At 39.7% G+C, this 19,122-nt stretch overlaps 1 protein-coding gene across 1 annotated transcript in view; it reads right to left on the reverse strand.

Moving 5' to 3' along the window:
- Window positions 1–19,122, reverse strand: part of LOC124594477 (centrosomal protein of 76 kDa-like) — a 131,218-nt gene that overhangs the window by 98,087 nt on the left and 14,009 nt on the right. Inside the window, exon 2 of the mRNA XM_047132856.1 lies at window positions 81–291. Within this exon, the coding sequence (XP_046988812.1) occupies window positions 81–291 (211 nt within the window). The remainder of the gene's footprint in view (window positions 1–80; window positions 292–19,122) is intronic.

The following is a 19,122-nucleotide window of genomic DNA, read 5'->3' on the forward strand; positions in this document are numbered from 1 at the left end:
CTAGAAATGGACAAATATATGTAAGTTTGTATTTTCCCTTTTTTAACTTAGATTTATATTCTCTTGTGGTGTTATTTTACCGTTAACATCATGTTCTCTGGTTTCCTTCTTCCTTGATCCACCTGCAAAATTTTCAGGTTTCTTACTACTGAATGTTTTGATGACATCATCCAGAATACCTTTCCCTTGTAAAGCATTCAAAATTTTTTGAGCAACTAATTCTCTGTTTGAGTCCACACTCTGCTCACCTAATTTATTGATAAGTTCTCGAACATGAGTTTTTATGCCAGCCTACGCAAAAAAGATAAATTCTACAGTTAGATCATTTAAAATTATTTGTTTGTTCTCAAATAGCAGGAAAGTAGACAACATTCAGAAGAATATAAAGAGTATAAATCAAAATGAAAGACTTTTTGTGAGGCAGAAAGAGAGAATTTTTACACTGAAAGCTTTTATGTAAAAAAGATTAAAAAAAATTTATGATATCACATCGCACCAGTAAAAGGAAAATTACAAATACTATTTTCTTCTAGTTTCCACTGGATGGTCCATAAAGACTGCCACGTCTCTCGCCAAATTATTAAAGTGTTTCATCTCTTCAGAAATTGTAGTTTACATAACAGAAGCAGGTGATTTGTGACACTATTCAACAGATTTCATGAAAAATAACAGCAAACTATTTAACATCTATCAAGATTTGCCTGATGAGATATTGTTTACGGAGAAGCAGCATGCTCAGCAATAATTGTCAACATTCATATCACCAAATGATTTGCAATTATTCTCAACAAGCAGCTGGATTGTGTGTTCTCAAACAGTGATTTTGTCTATAAGAGACATATTCAAAGCAAGTCATGCTACAGTTTTTCACACTATGTTGATCATACAAACACAGTTTCAGACCTTACACACTCTCTTTTAACACAGTGTTCACTATGACATTTTTTGATAACTGTCCAGCAGGAGGCTGTTCTTCCCTCAACTCATGGCAATGTAAGATGCACTTAAAATGTCCATGCTAAGCAGCAAAACTGCTTGGCTGTGGGAATAAATGTCCCTGGTGCAAAAACAAGAGAAGATCTACTAGTCTTGCATCCCCTTATACAGGGTGATCAGAAAATGTGTGAAATGCTTGTAGGGATGTTATAGGACAGGTTGTACTGAGACATAAATGTTAAGAAAGAAATTCGATACGTTGCTCCATTTCCGAGTTATTTAGCATAGAATTTAGCCAATTGGGGCATTGCATGCTCGCATTCAAGCAGCCTGCCAGGGGCAGTGTTGCCCAACGAGTGCTTTGTCTTGTTAGCTGAAACTTGAATTTATGCGTGCGACGATCTGATTGGCTAACTTCAATGCTAAATAACTCGGAAACAGCGCAACATATCGAATTTCTTTCTTAACATTTATTTATCAATACAACCTGCCCTGTAACATCTCTACAAGTATTTCACACATTTTCTGACCACCCTGTATACACTGCAGGCATGCACCAGACTGTTAATATATTCTGTTTGATATTGACCAACCTTCTGCTCTCTAAATATTCATATTATTATTCTCACTCCTTAAAATTTTTAATCCAAATGTAGGTTTGGACATGGCAGCAGTTTACAAAGAATGTTTCATTTGGTTGCCTTCTGCCGACCATTGGATTGGGTTAGTCAAGCTACTACGGACAGGCACAGTTTAATGTTGAATCTGAACTGTTCTACAATTTCACAATTGCTGTCTACAGAAGATATTCTGCACTAGAGACTGGCAGTACAACTTTTTTTTTTTAGATACACCACAACTTTCAGTTTCACAAATACTCAATTGCCACAACCTGAACCAAGACAGATTCAATGTGAGCATCATTATTAATATATAACTGCAGAGAAATGTTACCTGCAGTTAACCAGTACCATCAGGGCTTCACTCCACATACAACACAAATAATATGATCCAGACTTCATAAAATGATACAGTAGTATCCACTCTACCTTGAATCATGACTAATTAGGAAACCTTATCACAAAATTCATAATGCCAACCTACACGCCAAGGCCTAGATGAGAAAAGGGAAAAATAGCAACCTCAATTTTATGAGACAGAGAAAAGTTTCAGTTGACCCACCTGATAGCCTGGATGCATAGATGATCAATGGCTCTAAAGGGAAAGGAGGAAGAGAACTTCCACACCCCCCCCCCCCCCCCCCCCCGTACCCCTGCCCCTTTTACTCACTCCTTCATCTGTACTCCAACAGATGCTAGATAACTAATAGAAGTTGGTCACCTTCTGCCTATGGGCAAAGCAACAGAAAGATACCACACTATTATCCCCTATATAATGATAGAATTGCTTGTAAAACAATCTTGACCATCTCCTCTGTTGGCTCTCCAGAAACACAATATACAAACCACAATTCTCATCAAGCAAGAAAGAAAACTTTAAGAAAAGAGGTAGGACAACAAAATAAGACTTATAACATGAAATGACTTAAGATTGCTACAAGTAGGAAAAATTAGACAATCCAAAAAGTAGTTTGGCATTCAGGCCTGTGTCTGCAGTTCATGGTCCAGTGGCTAGCATTGTTGCCTTTGGATATGGTGTACTGGATTCATCTACCGGCTGTCTGGGGACTGGGGGTTTGTGTTGTTCTCACCATTTCATTATCATTCATGAAAGTGGATAGACTGGACTGTGTAAAGATTTGGACTTTGTATGGGCACTGATAACCACGCAGTTGAGCACCCCAGAAACCAAACATCATCGTCATCATCATCATCATCACCACCACCACCACCACCACCATCACCATTCTAGCCCAAGATGCTGGAGTTGGCAGTCATGTGCACACGAGGTGTGCTTGCTTGTGTGAGTTTCTCTTTTGGTGTGGTCAAAAGGTTTATGTATCTTTTAAAGTGTGCTTGTCTGCAGCTTAACGTGTCTTCTTTACGGCAAATAGCAATCTCTCGTTTTCCTGTGTTGTTCAAAAAGTAGTAGGGAGTTATTCAAAATGTATGAATAAATAATGGGAGAATAGGGGAGAAACTACGGTGTTTAATTAACTTTGGCAAAAACACTTCCATAGTTATAAGAAATACAATTATTGAATAAAAGTTGTCACAAACTAATGTCGCACTTCAAGTTGGCTACAGAATTCAAAAATCATTTATTCAAGATCATAATATGATAGTGAGAGAAATGGAATAGCAAGAAGAACATATACATCTACATTTCTCAAGCCACCATATGGTGCATGGTGAAGAGTACCTTGTACCACTACCTGCGATTTTCTTACCCTTTCCACTCACAAATGGAGTGAACTAAAAACAACTCTCTATGTGCCTCTGTACACACCCTAATTTTCCTTATCTTATCCTTATGGTCCTTGTGCAAAATAAACGCTGGTAGCGGTAGAATTGTTCTGCCATCAGCCTCAAATGGCAGTTCTCTTAAGTTACTCAATAAGACCGCCATCTTCCCTCCATGGATTCCCATTCGAGTAAACAAAGCATCTCCAGAATACTTGCATGCTAATTGAACCTACCAGTAATAAATCTAGCAGCATACCTTTGAACTACTTTGATGTCTTCCTTCAGTTTGACCTGGTGTGGATCCAAAACACTTGAGCAGTACTCAAGAATAGGTCACACTAGTGTTTTATACATTGTTCACTTTATAAATGAGCAACTTTCCCAAAATTCTCACAATAAACTGAAATTGACTATTCGCCTTCCCTATCACCATCCTTATGTCCTTGTTCCATTTCATACTGCTTTGCAACATTACACCTGGGTTTATAACTGATGCAACTTTGTCAAGCAGCACACTACTTATGCTGTGTTCAAACATTATGGGATTGTTTTTCCTACACAACTGCATTAACTTACATTTTTCTACATTTAGAGCAAGCTGACACTTATCATTCCAAAGAGAAATTTTGTTGAAGTCCTCTTGTGTCCACTACAGTCACTCAATAATGAAACCTTCTTATACATCACAACATCATCAGCAAACAGCTGTAGATTTCTGCACACCCCGTCTGTCAGATCATTTATGTATACAGATAATAAGAGCAGTCCTATCACACATCCCGGGGCAATCCTGATGATACCCTTATCTCTGGTGAATATCTGACATCAAGGAAAGAGGCTACACAATAAACTTAGGAGGGAAAGAGACAAAAGAAAAAGAAAGTGGATGGGAATTATGATAAAGAATAGAGAAACTATAAAAACATGGAAAGTACAAATTTATGCCAAAGAAACCTAGACAGAGAGTGACTGAAAGCAAGAAAAGAAATATAAGCAGAATAGTAACTGGCACTAAGGAGGCCACGAAGAAATGGTGGACAGTCAGAAATAGGATGCTGAAGAGCTGCACAAGACAAAGCAAACACAGACATAGCTTCTGAAGGAAGGAAGATTAAGTTTGAACTTCTCAACAACGATGGGGTCATTTGAGAAGAAGTACACGCTTGGATTGGACAAGGCCAATAGAATCTGGCCTGACTGAGAACAACATTGGTGAGAGTTAGCCATTCTGTGACAATTTTCAAATGCTTTCAAATTCACAGTGAAGAAATGACTGACCAACTGACCCACAGTAAAACTTTGTATCAGCAATAGGGACCATCCACCAATTAAGCCGAGTGTCACCAACTGAATGATGCATAATTTGGCAGGAAGAGGAGATGATGCTGCAAGATGACATCACTGAACCTTCAGAAAGTCCTTGGTTTTTTCCTGTGGACCATGTAAAGGAAGAGGATGGCAAATAGCATTTCTGGGTAGACTTACAATGACAGGGAAAAAACCACAAAAAATATGTCCAACCAGTATCATGCATTGATGACACTCTAGACTAAAGGGCAAAGTATTTCTTAACTGGCAAATCATTGTTGACTGGTAAAGACTGCCTTCGTAGCACCTAATGGCCTCTACGAATTCAAAGTTATGTAATTTTGAGTGTTTAATTCTCCAAACACTTTTGGGCATACGACAAACAACCTGCTTGGACACTAAATGGACAATGTGTTTTTGCTATCTGGATGACACTACCATTTTTGGAAGGCATTTGAAGTACATCCAAGCAACCTGACAACATTGATAAAGCATGTTTAGACCTCAGGCTTCTACCTTAATCTTAAGAAGTGCCTCTTTGTAACCCAAGAAATAAAATTCTTTGGGCACCCAATTAATGGCACTGGAATCTATTACAATCCACAGAAAATGAGAGCAGTCATAGAGTTTCTGACTTCTTGACACATTCATGATGTTATGAATTTTCTTGAAGTGTGCTCACATTACTGGCAATTTATAAAGGACTTCTGTACCAACACAACTCCTTTGCAGGAACTACTGTAGGAAGATGCCAAATTTTTCTTGAATGACATGCAAGAAATATCTTCCCTTGTCCTTAAGGTGCACTATATTCATCTCCAGTTGTACACTGTATTACAAAAGTGCTGATACAGAACATCACATCAAGGCTAAAATGGGATAGGTGCAATTCTGGAGCAGACTGAGAAGTTGCTGAAAAGGTGTTGGTTTATGCTTCTAATGTACTCTCCAAGTCCAAGATGAAATACTCAACAACCACGACAGAGTGGCTTGCAATTGTTTGGGCCATTAAGAAGTTCTGGATCTATTTATTTAGCAAACCATGCACTATTGTGATGGACGACCATTCTCCATGCTGGCTAACTATCAAGTCAGCTGGCGAGATGGACACTGAGGCTCAAGGAGTTCGACATCACAGGTTTTTTAAAAGGGGATGCGAACACAAGGACACCGAATGCCTTTCAAGGAATCCTCTGGTGGAATACAGTAGCATGGATGAACTCTCAATCATTGGCGCATTAAATAAATTTGTGGCTGAACAGAGGCAAAATTCGTCACTGCTGAAAACCACATAAGCCTTGAAAGAGGAGTAACTGACCATAGGAGAGTCTGAATTAATAAATGGAACATTGTATAAGAGTAACTACAATCCACTGGAGCCAAAACGGTTGTTCATCATCCCAGCTCACCTACGGCCAGCTATCTTGAAGTATTTCCAGAATGATGCATCATCTGATCATCTGGGGTTTGTGAAGACTTCACAGAATCAGATTTCAACTCAGATGTCACTGGTCAGGTATCCACCAACCTGTTACACACCATACAAGCCACTGTACAGAATGCCAGTGACTGAAGCGCCACTCGTAATTACCTCCAAGATATCTCATATCAATTCAGCTTGTAGAAGCGCCATTCCACCAGATCAGAATCAACTTCTTGGAGAGGTTCCCAATGTTGACAAACAGAAATTGATGGATAACAGTCTGCACTAACTACCTTACCTGCTACGCTGCACTTAAGTTGTGCCAACTGCTGAAGCTCCAGAAATTGCCACTTCCTTGTAGAATACATCATTCTTGAAGCTCAGGGCACACAATGTGATGATATCTGATTTTGAAAATGTTTTCCAGCCAAGAAGAGTCTCAGAGGTAACTTCCAATTACTATATCACCCACAGTACAACGGTGTCACAGAATGCTTTAATAAGATGTTGGCAGGCATGCTTTAGATGTATGTTGAGGTCAAACAAGAGATGGGGATGCAATACGACCCACTGTGACACTCACATATAACACTGCAAAGTAAGACACTACAGGCTTCACACTGTCGTTTCTATTTCATGATCGCAAGGGTGAAATAAAAACAGATACACCGTTCCCTGTATCAACTGGATGATACTCAAAATAATTACATAAAACACCTCATCACCAAGACCGAAGAAGCAAGACAACTGGCTGGATGACAATGAAAAGGACCGAGAACACTCTAATAAAAGCACCAGTCAGTGAGATACATTCTGGAAGACTTGGTGTGGATTTTTGCACCTGTGCAGAAGTAAGAGTATTGGAAAAGTTACTACACCACCACTTTGGGCCATGGCACATTCTTCACTCATTGGACATCACATACAAAGTTGAGTATTATGACCCTTCAGTCATGAACACAAAATTGCAGAGAGGTTGTCTGCGTCATCCCTGTGTACTCAGCCAGTAGAGCACTTGGCAGTGAAGACAAAAGTCCCATGTTCAGGTCCCGGTCTGGTAAACATTTTTATTCTGTCAGGAAAGTTTTCTTTAAGGATTGTATTTTTGAGACCAATGTCTGTTGGGAGCCCTGTAGTGTCTGCCAAAGTTAATCTAATGCATAAGGATTTGGCTTTTAGTAGACGCAATGTTTGCTGTAGCTATGAGGAAGTAATCTTTTGATTTCATGACCAATGACATCCCAGTGTTAGGGGGAGGGGGGCATAAAAATTGTACAGCGCAGAATCAACCAGAGCAGAACTGAAGACCACGATAATAATTGAGTAACTGAACATTCCAACATCCACTGATTACGGACTCACAAAAAACAAAAATAAGATCTACAACAAGATATTTAACATACAACACTAAATAGTGAGACACTACCTACTGCGTGGAACTCCTGAAGAAGGAAAAGGAATGTTTCACAAGAAAGCCTTTCAGTCCAGATTCGAATAATCTGTTGTTTATCAACATACATGGCAGGAGGATCCAGCCTCCATTGGTGACACACCAGGAGAGTAGCAAGTTTAATATTTAGCTTTTCTGGTGAGCTTTCTTAGTTTAATTTTTATATTCCTTACATGTTTTTGTATTTAAGAGTAGTCGTCTTGCGTTTTAGTTGCTGAAAAATGTGGATCTGCACAGTCTGTAACATAGCTGTCATTTCTTTTGAATGGCTAACTTCACAGCTCAGTAAGGTGTCAGTCTCCTTTGGTGACATATCAGACTAGTAGTAAGTTATGTATCTGGCTTCCTTTGTGTGTTTTTATAGTAGTATTGGTACGGATAGAATTTGTGTATGCTGTAAGTGGATGCAGAAGGATTTAGCTGCAGTTCGCAAACAGCTGTAGATACTTTTGGTTGGAGTCAGCCAGCTACTGGCTGCTGCCCCAGGGGGTAGTGGTGGCAGAGAAATTGGCACATCAAATGGAACACCTCAGGCATCATTTGTTTTGGCCATGATCTCTGCTGCCTAGGCAACTTGCAGTGTACCCAACATGCGGACTCTGACTTCACCACAGGATGAGTGGTTCGTTGTAACATATTCATGTCACTCAAGCGGAGAGTCAATGTGAAGGCTGACCATCTGGCCTCACTCATTCGGAAGTAGCATCAGGGTAGGAAGGAAGTCCAATGTCAATCAGTATGCCTATGGCGGAGGGGGAGGGGGCATCACCCAAGATGTGGACAAGGCCTTGCCTGCAGTTTTGGAGGGTGTAGTGGGCGGTCATCTCCAAGTTGTGACTAACATTGGCCCAATGATGTCTGTTGCTACGGTTCTCAGGCCACTCTCAGTTCATACAGGCGACTGGCATAAGTGGTGAAGATTGCTGGTCTCATTCACAGGCTGCAAGCACAGCTCCCAATTTGCAGCTTCATACCCACAGTTGCTCAGGGTCGTTTGGTTTGAAGTTGAGTGGAGAGTCTCAACCAAAGGCTCCAATGGTTCCACCACAGTCTTTGCTGCAGATTTCTGGACCTGCATTATGAGAAGGAGAATTGTAGGACTCAGGTTGATAGGTCAGGGGTGGACTACACAAGGGAAGCAGCTACTTAAATAGCAGAGTACTTATAGAGTGTACAGGGGAGGTTTTTAGGCTAGGTGATAGTTTGATGCCCCTTGACGAATGTTCGCCAGTTGACATGCAGCGCCTGAAATCATAATACATACGAAGCAAGGACTCTTTGACCATCAAAATTTTAACAGTAAATAGAATAAGTATTCATAACAAAGTTCCTGAATCTATTGCCCTCCAGGAAAGTTATCCAACTCTTAACTATTTTCAGAATCAAGAGCTGGCTGAAATCCAAAGTAGAAAGCTCCAAAATATTTTGCAAGGAGTGGAGCTTATATAGAAAAGACAGATTAGACATCATAGCATGGGGAGTGTTCATTACAGTCAACAAGAATATTGTGTCTACAGAATCTGTCAGTATAGAGAGAGGTATTAATGATCAAATCATCATAGCAGTGATGATTACTAAAGTTAATAAATCCATCAAAAAGGCCAGTAAAGTTTTTTGCTAGAAAGAGTAGATAAGAAGTTGTTAGCATCCCACTTAGATGATGAACAGACACAATTTAGTTCCAATATAATGGACATAAAAGAATTATGGGCAAAGTTTAAACTGATTGTAAATTGTACTGTGGAGAAGTATGTGCAGAGTACTTGGGATTAGGACAGAAAAAACCCACAGCTGTTTAACAACAAAATTCAGAAAATGCTCAGAAACAGATAATGTTGCACTCTCAATTTAGAACTGAAGGTGCAGATCATAGCAGGCAAAAATTAGCAGAAATTCATGCATCCATAAGAAAACTGATGCACCAACCACACAACAACTTCCACCATCATTCCTTAGAAAATTCTGGTCCTACATACTATCACTAAGCCAGTCAAAGGCTTCTGTTCAGTCATTTGTTGGCCAGTCTTGCATGCCAATAGAAGACAGAAAAAGGAAGGCTGATATTTTAAATTTCATGTTTAAAAAATTGTTCATGTAGGAGATCAAGTGCAAACGCGCTGTCGTTTGACCACTGCACAGACTCCCTTATGGAGGGCACAATAATAGGCAAACCTAATGTAGAGAAGCAACTCAAAGAGGTCAAAACAAATAAGTCACTAGGTCTGGATCGAATCCCAACTCACTTTTACAAAGAGTACTCGTGGCTCACTGACTCCTTACATATCTTGCATTTATCATGAATCAGTCACCCAGCCGGAGCTGTAAGAGACTGAAAAAAACTCCAGATGACTCCAGTATATAATGGTAAAATAACAGACCCACAAAATTACAGACAAACATCCTTAACATCAGTTTTCTGCAAAACTCTTGAACATATGAACATAGCATGGAATACATTTTCTTAAGATGGAAAAACTTATCTCCACAAATCAGCAATTATGTAGAAAGCATCATTTATGTGAAGCTCAACTTTCCCTTGTCTACACGATATCCTGCAAACCATAGATGAATGGCAACAGACAGATTTCATATTCCTACATTTCCAGAAAGCATTTGACACAGTGCTCCACTCCATGCTGTTAATGAAGGTTTGAGCATACAGATTAGATTCCTAAATATGAGAGTGGCTCATAGACTTCTTAAGTAATAGAACCCAGTACAATGTCCTCGATTGCAAATGTTCATCAAAGACAGGGGTATCATCAGCAGTGCCCCAGAGAAGTATGATTGGTCAGCTTTTGTTCTCTATATACATAAATGATCTGGCAGATAGGGTGAGAAGCAATCTGCAAATGTTTGCTGATGACACTATAGTGTATGGGAAGGTGTCATTGTTGAGTGACTGTGGAAAGATACACAATGACATGGACAATATTTCTAATCGGCGTGATGAATGACAGCTTGCTCTAATTGTAGAATAATGTACATTAATGCAGACGAGTAGGAAAAACAATCCCAAAATGTTTGAATACATCATCAGTGGTGGGCTGCTTGACATAGTCTCCTCGATCAAATATCCACATGTGACACTGCATAGCGATTTAAAATGAAACAAGTATGTATGGTCAGTTGTATACAAGAACACTAGAAAATTTCAGTTTATTGGGAGAATTTTAGGAGTGTGTAGCTCATCTGTACAGGAGATGTAGCCCATCTGTACAGGAGAACACATATAAACACTAGTACAAGCCATTTTTGAGTACTGCTCAAGTCTTTGGGATCCCTATCAGGTCGGATTAAAGGAAGACATTGAAACAATTAAGGCGCATGCTACTAAATTTGTTACTGGTAGGTTTTATCAACATGCAAGTATTACAAAGGTGTTTGTGAACTCAAATGGGAATCCCTGGCAGGAAGGTGGCGTTCTTTTCGCAAAACACTACTGAGAAAATTTAGAGAACTAGCATTTGAAGATGATTGCAGAATGATCCAGTGATGCCAACATACATTCCACATAAGGATTGTAAAGATACGAGAAATTAGGGCTTGTACAAAGGCCTGCAGACGATTGTTTTTCCCTCACACTATTTGTGAACGGAACAGGAAAAGAAATTACTAGTAGTGATACAAGCACTGTATGGTGGCTTGTGAAGTATGTATGTATGTGTGTGTGCATGTATGTATACATGTATGTAAATGTAGATGAAATGAAAAGTATTACACCATGAAGTACCAGTCCAATATTTATCATACTACATGAAGATGTTCATTACATAAGAGGTATTAAAGTAATAAGAATTCATTCTATTTTTGCAACAGAAGTCCGTCAAAACAATCAGTATGAGCTGTAACCCAATGGACATGAAAACACACTTGTATTTGTTATGGCATGGAAGTAAACATCCTCCAAATGACATCTTCAGAAATCTCGTGCACCGTCTGGAACACATGCAGTGTCAGTCAATGAAGACTGTTGGCTGAAGGCTGGTATGGAAGTACACAGCTCCCCATCACATCCCAGGTATCATCTATGCGTGACAAATCAGAGATCCAGACAGGCCAGTCATGAACAGAACATTCCTTAACCCTCTGACAGTCGCGCATATATCTGTGAGATACATGACCTACTTTTTCTCTAATATTACCGCAATGAACAGTGGTAACGGTTTGCTGGCCCATGACATCTTGTGTCATACCTTTCTTATTGCTTCACAGGAATTTCAGTCTTATCCTGATCCTGACAAGGTCATAAATGAGTCAGGTGTGGGAACGTGTACTGCCTGTATCTCTCAGATACAGCGCGCCTACTCGGGTAACGCTTTGTCGCCACTAATGACTGCAGCTGTTGCATTGTTTGTAGCGTACGCAAGTCGGCAGTTGTGTTGTTGTCTTTTAAATGAAGCAACGTTTCATTATAGCTACGTGTACTCTCTTTCAAAATGAGTAAACGATATGATCTTGCAGAAACTGATTCAGAAACCGAAGATATACTCGAAACATGATCTGTAGACTCAGACACAGATCATGAATTTGATGAAGAGGAAAATAATGAAGTGCAGGAAATTGATGAACATTACTGTTTTGGTGAGTAGAAAAGACAATAAATATGCTTTCAGATGTAATAATAACAATAGCTAATAATGGTATAATCTACTTATTTTTTTTTTATTTTAGGTAAGGATGGAACTAAATGGAGGAAAGTGACTTGGAAAGCAACACAGACATGGCCTCATAATATACTAACCAAACTGCCTGGGGTAGTTGGAGACGCAAAGAAAATGGTAACTGAAATTGACTGCTGGAGCCTATTCATCAGTAATGATATCCCAGATCTAATTGTGGTCAACACTAACAGGCATATAGCTGATCTAAAAGGAAATTTTGCTCGCGAGAGTGACTGCAAGGACACAGACGCAATCGACATAAAAGCCTTTCTTGGCTTGTTATACCTTGCTGGTGTGTTCCGTGGTGGGCAACAGAATGTTCATGACTTCTGGACAGCAGATCACCTTGGTCTGAATATTTTTAGAATGACCATGTCCGAAAAACGTTTCCTGTTCCTAATAAGATGTGATCGTTTTGATGATGGAGCCACAAGACAAGAACAGCGCAAGACAGACAAATTAGCAGCCGCGAGGGAAATGTTCACCATGTGTTTGAATAACTGCAAGACACATTACTCCCTCGGTCAGAACGTCACAGTTGATGAGCAGCTACCAGCATTTCGAGGCCGGTGTGGATTTCACCAGTTCATACCATCCAAACCATCTAAATATGGCATCAAAATTTTCTGCCTATGTGATGCCAAGCTTTATTATACTTACAACATGGAAATATATTGTGGATTACAACCAGAAGGACCCTTTCAGAATAACAACTCCACCAAAGAAGTAGTTCTGAGACTTGCCGAACCAATATATGGGACGGGCAGAAACATTACAGCAGATGACTGGTTTACTAGTTTGGAGTTAGTAAGAGAACTGCATAAAAGGAGACTGTCGTTTGTAGGCACAATTAGAAAAAACAAGAAGGAACTGCCATCGAATTTCGTAGCACGTAGTCCTCCTTTCGAGTATGCATGTATCGTCAAATAAGGTTTCGGAAGGTTTAGAGAAAGAAAACCAGCAATTATTCTACACTATAATGACACCAAATCTGCAGCTGATGTAGTTGACAAACTCTGTGCAACCTACAATGTAGCTAGGTCAACAAGAAGATGGCCTATGGTGATTTTTTTCCACCTGTTGAACATTGCAGGCATCAACTCAAGAGTAATTTTCTTGGGCAACAAGAACAAATACTCAAATCGGTGCGAGTACCTCAAAACTTTGGCTCTGACTCTACTGCAAGATCATCTCAAAAGAAGAGCTCTTATTATGACTCTACCTGATGACATAAAGTAAATGCTAGTAAAGTACAAACCTAAAGGAAAAGAGCAAGAAAATGCTGAACAATCCTTGGAATCAGAAAACAAGAAAAGAAAAAGGTGCCAGTCATGCTACAGGGAGACAAAAAAGACTTGTCTCAGCCAAGTATACACGTGAAAAATGCGGTACACATCTTTGTTTGCAAAAGCACGCAAAAATAATTTGTGAACAATGTCTTTCTGTAAAGGGCAATCAGTAAAAAGAGACATGCTTTGATTAGTTCAATAATTTATTTGCATCTATAATAAAACCAATTTTTAAAAGAATTTCATGTACTTCTCCATTACAAAATGTCAAATATTTCTGTTAATTTGAAAGTGTAATGAGCCTGATGTTCACTTCTGTATTTGTAAAATCTGTAAAAATAAAGGTAACTGCAATTTAAAACAAAAACAAAAGAAAAAGAACCTGTAAACAAACAAAAAAACACAAAAATCGTCGCATGTATCCACGAGATACAGCACGTCTAGTGGCGTCATGAAAGTTAGACGCGCCTGCTGGAGGGTTAAGGAGTTTGAGGTGTAAAGTGTAGTGTGAGTTGGCATTAATCTGTTGGAATATGGCATTTGGTACTGTAGTCACAAAGGATATAACAGGGTTTACCATTTTTGCTACAAAATGGTAAGCATTCAGTTTCCCTTCAACAATTAAGAAACCAGTCTTGTTGTCATACCCAATAGCTCCCCACACAAAGGCCCATAAAAATGGATTCCCACCATTGATATCTGTCTATTTGTCAAAGCCAGTCAAACCATCTTACAATCTTCTTTTGATGTAGTGCTTCCGGAAGGACCCAGGCCTACTCTTTTTGGGGCGTTGTTGACCTTAGTCAATCATATCAGCATTCATACTGCAGTCACTGCATTTTAGGCAACTGGATGTGTGATCTGTGTGTATGATACTTTCACATTTCTCATGACAATAATTTGATCTTCCGTGAAGTGTGAAAGATGGCACTTTGAGAATGCCATATTCTCACCTCTGTCTGAAAAATTCAAGTAATGTTAGACACACCTGATAGCCGTTATGTTCTCACATCTAAGAAGAATATGCTCACAGTAAAGCCAGTAGTACTCACTTCCTGCAAATCAGAGTGTGATGTAACTAAGAACATTTTAATTTGTTTTCAGCCCAAAAAATTCAAATTGTTAGAATGCACTCATTACTTAATTATACTGTGATACTGAAATTTGCTTTTCTGAGAATTCTGTATCAGAAACTGTAAGTGCTATGTTTTGCTGCAGTTGAGCAATAAGCCTCACGAACATATTTGCTGCATCATTTACATTTTATTTCATTCCATATTTTTCAATTAACTCCTTTTGTCATCCAAAAATAGAATAGTTTTAAAATTTTTCATCAGGTTTAGAAGCATGAGCATAAGAGAAAATTTCTTAACTGTTTATCTGAAATGTACCAATTTCCATACATTACGACTTGTGGAATCAGGTAAATATACTGAAAAAGTTCTCAAGGAAACTGTTTACTGAAAAAGTCCCTAACATGATAATGCTACTCAAAATACAAACATGTATAAAATCAAACTGGCACTTTGTGTATTTATTTGGACATCTTATATATATGTTAAATAAAACAGTCCCAGTTTAAAATAATGCAGGAGGTGCCTTAAACTAATGAAATGTAGAAAAACATATCGTATTTATCTTGGGGACACACAGCTTTGTCTTCTTGCTGAAGTTTGAAGAGATATGGTGTGCTCTAGTGGTCACAATATACATGAAACAGCTGCCAAACAGAAGCTGGGAACTCACACAACCATTACAGCCTGGCATAAAAGCAAACGTGATGTAGTTAACCCATAGAAAATTTAAGAAAGTGATGTAGTTAACCCACAGAAAATTTAAAAACAATACACACAATCATGCAGGCCAGGGTAGCACATGGGATATGTATCACAAAATGTAGCAGACATTGAATATAATATTACTTCCATTGGATCTGTGGAAACATTATTGATGAAAAGACCAAAAACCAGGCTCTCAGAACATAGACAACAATACAGACTAAATCAACAAGTGAAGCCAGCCACAGCTGAGACTGCTCAAGTGGCGCTACTCACACAGCACAATTTAGCAACACATTCATCCATGAAATTGTGAGGCATTACAATGGTCTATCTTTTTCCTTTGAGAAGATATAAAAATCTCAAGTACAACAATGGCTTACTGAAGACAGAAGTGAACTTCACCTAAGATTGAGATTAAATTCCCTTATTATGCCAAATATTTACTTTAGTCTATCACCAGGAAACAATATCAACAGCAACTAAGAATGGATCTTTGGACAACACCCAATGTGTTGTAAAGTGACAATTACTGGAAACAAACTGCTGGTGTCCTGGGCTGGCAGTTTACTAACTAATGTGCTAAATAAATGTTAGCTGAAATGCACATTGAGCTTAGAGCAAAATTAAATAAAACTTGACATTTCCATAGAATAATACTTTGCTCTTTTTCAAACTATTCGGTCAACAGTTAACGACAATTTACTTTTTTTATTTGTTTTGAAGGTAGCTTAGGATTAACAATACAGTATCCGAATTTTACTCTTTCTGTTGGCAGGAGGAGTATTCATTCCTGTTTTCTCAGTGTATCCCAGTGTGTTTTGTTGTAACATGGGACCTTAGCTTACAATATAAAGTATTAAAAAATTTATTCCAGTTTATGAAAATGATGCAGCAAATTCACATACCTCCTTGTGCACAATTTTACATAATTCACATTTTGATATGTTCTTTACTATTTAAGGGGAGTGCTTGTTTCATATTCAAATTAGTAGACACCACAACTTCTCAGCATGAAATGTAGGAATATACAACTTGGTACAAATATTTGGGAAAACGTTTAGTAATATAAAAGACAATGAACACAAAACTCTTGAGTCATGTAGACCTAATGTTCAGTGTGAATTTTTCTAATTCTACACAGAAGGTCTATTTGGTTTAGACCACGAGGTGTGATCAAAGTCATAAAATTCACTCTCATAAATACAGTAATATGGAAGGCAAATGGTCTACTTCACTTTACGGGGAGAATTTTTGGGAAGTGCAGTGCATTTGTAAAGAAGACTGTGTATAGAACACCGGCGTGGCCCATTCTTGAATATTGCTTGTGTGTTTGGGATCCCTAACAGATTGGGTTAAAGGAAGACATTGAAGCAATTCACAGGCAGGCTGCTAGATTTGTTAACAGTAGGTTCAGTCAACACGCAAATACTATGGATGTGCTTTGCGAACTCAAATGGGAATCTGTGGAAGAAAGACAACATTCTTTTCATGAAACACTATTGGGAAAATTTAAGAGAACCGGCATTTTAAGCTGACTGCAGAACAAGTCTACTCCTGCCAACGTACATTTCGCTTACGGGCCATGAAGATATAATACGAGAAATTAGGGCTTGAACAGAGGCATATAGACAGTCATTTTTCCCCTCATTATATTTGGAAGTGGAACAGGAAAGGAAATTAACATAGTGGTACCAGGTACCCTCTGCAATATACTATGCAGTAACAGTTATAAATTACATTGCTGGAAAGGACTGGAAGAGGAAGCAAACAGTAATGAGGCCTCTCATAATGGTCAATTAGCTATGACTACCTTCACAGAGAGGTGCAATTTCGAAGTTACAGTATTTTCATATTTATTTGTTAGTCCTCTTTACCTACAGTAGCACTAATTGCTATAGATACTGAACATGTAAAATTTAGGGTTCCCACCATTTGCATAAATAATTCCTTCTATTGCCACATGAACTAAACATCTATTATAACTAAAAGTCACAGCAATGGAAAACCTAGGACAGAGTGAACAATATTTTGAAAAGATATTTGGTACTCAATATGGCAGAGATGCTGACTCGCAGATATGTACAACAAAAAAACTGTCAGAAAATGAGCTTTCAGTCAACAAGGCCTTCTTCAGAGATAGAACATACACACATACATGTTCACACATATGCAACTCACGCACACATGAATGCAGTCTCTGGCTGCTGAGGCCACACTGCAAGCAGCAGCGCTTGATGCGAGATACAACCGGGTGGTGGGAGTAAGGAGGAGACTGGGGCAGGGAGGGGGAGGGACTGCAGGGTACGGATGGGGGACGGTAAAGTGCTGCTTGTGGGAGATACAGGGATGAGGTGGAGAAAGGATAGGGCAGCTAGGTGCAGTCGGGAGGTCAAAAAGAGGGCAGGGGAGGATTAGTGGAAAAGGAGAGACATAAAAAGACTGTGGGTGTGTTGGTGTAATGTGAACAAGGAAAGGGTTAGAGAGCAGGGACAAAGACGAACAAAGGCCGACACCAGGTGGTTTACGGGAATATAGGATATACTGCAGGGAGAGTTCCCACCTACACATTTCAGAAAATCTGGTGTTGGTGGGAAGGACCCATGTGGCACAGGCTGTGAAGCAGTCACTGAAAGGAAGAATGCAGTGTTTGGCAGCATGCTAAGCAATGGGGTGCTCCAGCTGTTTCTTGGCCACAGTTGTCGTTTGTCATTCATGCAGATAGAAAGCTTGTTGGTTGTCATGCCCATCTAGAATACAGCAGAGTCATTGTAGCTTGGCTTGTAGATCACATTGCTGGTTTCGCAGGTAGCCCTGCCTTTGATGGGATAGGTGATGCCTGTGACCGGACTGGGGTAGGTGGCAGTTAGAGGATGTATGGGACAGGTCTTGCATCTAGGACTGTTACAGGGATGTGATCCATGAGGCAAGGGGTCGGGAGCAGGAGTTGTGTAGGAATGGATGAGGGTATTGTGCAGGTTCAGTGGGTGGTGGAATACCACTGCGGGAGAGGTGGGAATGATACTGGGAAGGACATTCCTCATTTCAGGGCACGATGAGAGGAATCGAAACCCTGGCAGAGAACATTATTCAGTTGCTCCAGTCCTGGATGGTACAGAGTCATGAGGGGAATGCTCTTCTGTAGTCAGACGGTGGGACTTATGGAGGTGGTGATTGACTGGAGAAATAAGAAACAGAAGGTTTGTATTTGTTCAAGGTTGGGAGTTTAATTATGGTCTGTGGAGGCATCAGTGAGGCCCTCGGCATATTTCGAGAGGGAACACTCATCACTACAGATGTGACGGCCATGGGTGGCTAGGCAGTATGGAAGGGACTTCTTGGTATGGAGTGAGTGGCAGCTGTTGAAGTGGAGGTACTGCTGGTGGATGGTAGGTTTGATATGGATGGACATACTGATGCACCCATCTTTGGGGTGGAGGTCAAGATTGAGGGAGGTGGCTTGCTAGGTTGAGTAGGGCCAGGTGAAGCGAATGGGGGAGGTGTTGAAGTTCTGGAGGAATGTGGATAGGGTGTCCTCACACTCGATACAGACCACGAAGATGGGCATCAATGAATCTGAACCAGGTGAGGGGTTTGGATTCTGAGCATTTAGGAAGGATTCCTCCTGATGGCTCAAGATTAGGTTGGCACAGGATGGTGGGACGCAAGTGCCCATAGCTGTGCCCTGGATTTGTTTGTAGGTAATGCCTTCAAAGGAGAAATAATTGTAGGTGATGATTAGGAAGAAGGTTGTAGGTTTGGAATCTGTCAGGTGTTGGGACAGGTAGTGTTCAATAGCTATAAGGCCATGGCCATTAGGGATGTGAGTGCAAAGGGAGGCTGCATCAGCAGTAACAAACAGGGTATCACGTATTAAAGGAACAGCACCTGTGGAGAGTCAATGGAGG

Source organism: Schistocerca americana, chromosome 1 (genome assembly GCF_021461395.2).
Source record: "Schistocerca americana isolate TAMUIC-IGC-003095 chromosome 1, iqSchAmer2.1, whole genome shotgun sequence".
NCBI lineage: Eukaryota > Metazoa > Arthropoda > Insecta > Orthoptera > Acrididae > Schistocerca > Schistocerca americana.